This window comes from Colias philodice, chromosome 6 (assembly GCF_061535455.1).
Source record: "Colias philodice isolate Cphi_HAF_F1 chromosome 6, ilColPhil1 Martin Lab GWU primary, whole genome shotgun sequence".
In the NCBI taxonomy this organism is placed as follows: domain Eukaryota; kingdom Metazoa; phylum Arthropoda; class Insecta; order Lepidoptera; family Pieridae; genus Colias; species Colias philodice.
The window spans coordinates 8,528,924-8,533,239 of NC_143091.1; the positions used below are offsets into that span (position 1 = coordinate 8,528,924).

General features: G+C 33.7%; 1 protein-coding gene across 1 annotated transcript; it reads right to left on the reverse strand.

The window, feature by feature from the left end:
• Window positions 1-987: 987 nt before the first annotated feature.
• Window positions 988-4,058, reverse strand: LOC149487897 (uncharacterized). Its single transcript, XM_089695790.1, has 5 exons — window positions 3,926-4,058; window positions 2,645-2,776; window positions 2,069-2,285; window positions 1,638-1,827; window positions 988-1,120 (listed from the first exon to the last, which is right to left on the reverse strand). The coding sequence occupies exons 1-5, from the start codon at window positions 4,056-4,058 to the stop codon at window positions 995-997; spliced, it is 798 nt and encodes a 265-aa protein (XP_089551916.1). The 3' UTR covers window positions 988-994.
• Window positions 4,059-4,316: the final 258 nt, after the last annotated feature.

The window sequence follows — 4,316 nt, forward strand, 5'->3', positions numbered from 1 at the left end:
AAAAACTTTTTCATCCAAACCATAATCTCAACGAGGACGTAAAGTTGACTTCCTTGGCATACAAAATGAATGAGAGCAATCGAGAACGCAAACCCAATCATCGAAAACCAACAGCGCACGGACTTAGCCATTTCACGGAGATGTGTTTGACTTGCAGCGTCCGACTCCCTTCTGTTTGTGTTCCAAGCGACTATCAAGCTTAAACTTTTAGCAAGTGTAATGTACGGTACTATGTATGTTTAAATGATGAACTAATTTACGTTAGTTTGCATTAAGATTACAAAGTTCGTGAGCGATCCGATAATATTTGCGTCTGAACGTTTCGATGAATATCTTGTATTGCTGTTAAAGTGATTTTTGTTCAAACAAATTCCATTTACGTGACCTTTACGTGAACGTTAAAAATTCAGGATAAATTTGCGAAGATTTTAGAGTTCGCTCAAGAAATGTGGACCGCTGAAGAGAAATTAACTGTGTCTTTGTATTTTGAAATTTTCATACGAACGTATGCATTCATATTCATTCTCTTTGAGTAATGGAAAATGTTGACAACAATACGGGATGCATAAAAAGGAAAACTTTAAAGTGGCTCCGGGGAGGCGCGCTGGCCGGTGAAACATGCTCTTCGCATACAAATCAGCACACTAGCCCACTTTAAATGGAACTCTGAGAAATTAACTTTGATCGCGTTTTAATGTTTGCGGCAACATAGATATGCTACGGAGGTTTTTTTAATTACATCGTATTTTTTAGTAGTTTATTATCTGACCCTACTTCTATTACGTTTATTGCTACGCTTGACGTAGAGATATGTCCCCATTAGTATTTCATTACATTTTTCTATGTGTGAACCACAGGTGTGAACCTGTATTTCGTTACTTTTTTCTGTGTGTATTACCTAAATTAGCAAATAAAATAAAACAATAATTTACAAAAATCATTTATTCGAAAATTAGTACAACTATTAAAATAAAATGCCTATAAAATATTTCATTTAGCTCTCGCCACTGATTACGATATTTAATTGCGAAGGTTTCAAATATTCTGCTTGTTTACCCAGGTATGGTGTGTGACGAATACCAAATGATGGCGCCGGTATCGTCCGTTTCGGATACATAAACTGAAAAAAAAATCAATTTCTGTGTATATGTTAATTTTTAGTTTTGATTCGAATAAATGGTACGCCAATTATTGATGTGAAGATTTGAAAGTTAGGCATTTTAAATACCAACTGGACTGTGCGAATACGAATTGTTAAGTCGAGAACAAAGAAACTAAAACGTATGTAGGTAATCTCAATTATGTCTATTACAAATAATAATACGACATTATTAGCAAAATTATAAAAGGATTCCATGATTATATTAAATTATATTTAAATAAATACCTTCCTCTCAAAATAAGCGAATTAATTAAATGCGGTATTTTAATATTTTAACATCGTAATAGCAATACATTTAATTACGCATAATATTGACTCAAGTTAATTTCCATGCGAAAGCGTATTATAAAGGGAATTTATTTAAATTAAGCAAATGGCACGGGGTGTGAAATACTCAAATATTTGAAATCTCGAAAGCTGTTAAACGATGTCTTTGATTAACTTTACAGTAAATATAACGGAGACGTTAAAATACCTTTTTCTCGCAATACGCGTTGGGCGATGGCTCCTTTTTGGGCTTCGGACTTTTGTAGGGCGCTCCAAAGGAATATGCGGGCTTACTTTGTTTTACGAAATTAAAGTTAGGATCGTGTTCCCCCGGGCCCGGCATGTATTGTACCGATAATTCTCGAGCTGCATAGCCTAGAGTATATGCTGGAGGTTTTCTGGAATCGATATAATGAAAAATTGTATGATATAAATAATGTATCTGGAACTTGCATTTCTTGATAACTGACATATTTTTAAACTTATGTTGTGAAGTCGATCAATACATACAACGAAGCAATGGTTTGATCATTTCATGGGAATAAGGAGATAAGGGTATAAGGAGAAGTTTTGAATACAGGAATGTACCTAGGTACATTCTAGGTATTTTTATATCTTAAAAAAATGACCAAGAATTACTTGGTAGGTTTAGCCGGTAGGTACATGTTTGGAGGTGGAGTCCATTGATCCCAGGGTTGGTATGGAGGCTTAGCAGCTGGTCTCATGGTGTACGCTGGCGGTCTTCTGTACCGAATTTCGCTCTTCGGTGCATGCGTTCCAGGCCCTGGTGTTTTGGTCTTGTCTCCCGGCGGCTCTAATCTTGGTGAAACTACTCCGTGACGTATTTTATAAGGACCTGTATTACAGAAAGAACATGATAGGATATTTTTTGAGAAATAATACAAGTCATTAAATAAATTTCATTTGTATACAGTACCTAACTGTATTTCTTATCAATATAAATCGTTAATTCTAAATTGTTACTCTTATTAACCTTTTTTTTTATAGTGGGGAAATCTTCCAAAGATACCCACGGCCCCCGAGGAAAACGAGGATCCCTTAAACCCCACTGTGTTCCGTCGAGCCGCGCAGTTAGCCGGGGCCGCGGGTACCTACTCTTAGAAATCGTCCACGAATTCTTATTAACCTTATTATAAATCTTTATTCGCGCAAAGACCAATTTTTAATTTTTAATAATAACAATTAAAAAGTTACCTTTCGGGCTCGCACCAGAAGTGTCTAAAACTGGAGCTTTCGGAGTTAACAACGGCTTCTGGAAACTTACAGGTGTAACGTGTCCAAACGTATAAGCTGGAGAGCGTTCTACTTTCGAGTAGCCCTTCCCACCTGAACAAGGAAAATTTTCTAAAAATATTCCATAAGGAAAATAGGAGCGTTGAAATATGTAAAACTATCGTAGGTTGAAACTGAATAATTTCCAACGAATCTGCACCTTTATTCACAAACAACTCTCCGATCTGACAGGTTATTTTTGTTATTGATACTCTGAAAAAAGATCCGGATTTTTAACGCTATTCGGAATTTAGCAAAATATCTATACGTATAAATAATGTACTGGATTTTTTAAATTTGTTAGTAACGGAGTGCTTTTATTTGATAAATTGATTTTAAAAGCAATGTTGAAATATCTATTACTTAGAATGTTTTATTTAATGTTTTATTTTTTGAAATTTGCCAAAGCAATACTTTAAATACATTAAAAGTTAGGGACAGAAAACTCATTTCATTTGCGCATTCTCTTATTATCTTCCTGCATGACTAAACAACAAGCTTAAAAAGGTTATATGAATTAAAATAATCTCATTCATTACATGGATTAGCCATTGCCTGCAGAGCAGAGATAGGTCAGTTTATTTTATGCCTTACGGTGCTTTATTTTATTGGTAGATAGGATAAACGAATATTTGTTGCGATTTACACATAAGCTTTACATTTTTATTAATATGTGCTTTAAACTGTAGGTAAACATAATATTTGGATTTACGCATAATTTTTAAAACGTAAATATATTTTTGCAGGTGAGCAGGTGAGCATAAATAATATATTTAATTTCAATATCATTGCTTATGCATAAGTCAAACTCAAACATTTTATTTAAAAAAACAGTTATTTTCACATGATCAATAAAGCGTCGTAATTTGTCTAAGTATGAATACAAGCCATATTTTAAACATCATAAAACGCGTAATCATTATTTTCATATAAATAATCACGAAAGCAATATTAGGTACCTATTTTGGGATCTATAAATAAACATGAACGTAACGTCGGATTAGTGAGTACAAAATCGATACTTATTTTGGCTTTCACAGGGGATTGAACTCTGACCTTGTGTTTTTAATTATAACGAAGTACGTATAATGAAGTAATCATTTTCCCGACTTCCTTACCGTTGGTCTAATTTCTATTTGTGTATTATAATAATACATTAAAATTATATATCATACTTCAGAATTAATTGTAAAGTTTACTTACAAAATATTGGAGGTGTCTCATAATGCTGAGGTCCTGGACACGATATTTCACCACCTATCTTTCCTCGGCGTTCCGTCGGCTTACTGGGAAACTGTTTTATTAGTTTGGCTCTACACTCCCAACCCCAAGGCATTTTAGTACGAAATAAGTATAAAAATATATCTAAAAGAAAGATATTTCTCAAAACGTCTGTAAGATACCTATTGCCTTAAAAATGTCGTTTGTCACCGCTGTGTCATGAGGAAAGATATACATGTTTTTTTTATAAATAAATTGCCACTTGTATTTGAATTAATACTTTTTAGTTAACGAGCAAACATGAGCAAAACAAAAGCTATTTACGAGATTAACCCACCACACGATTAACACAAAATTTTATGTGTTTAGACTT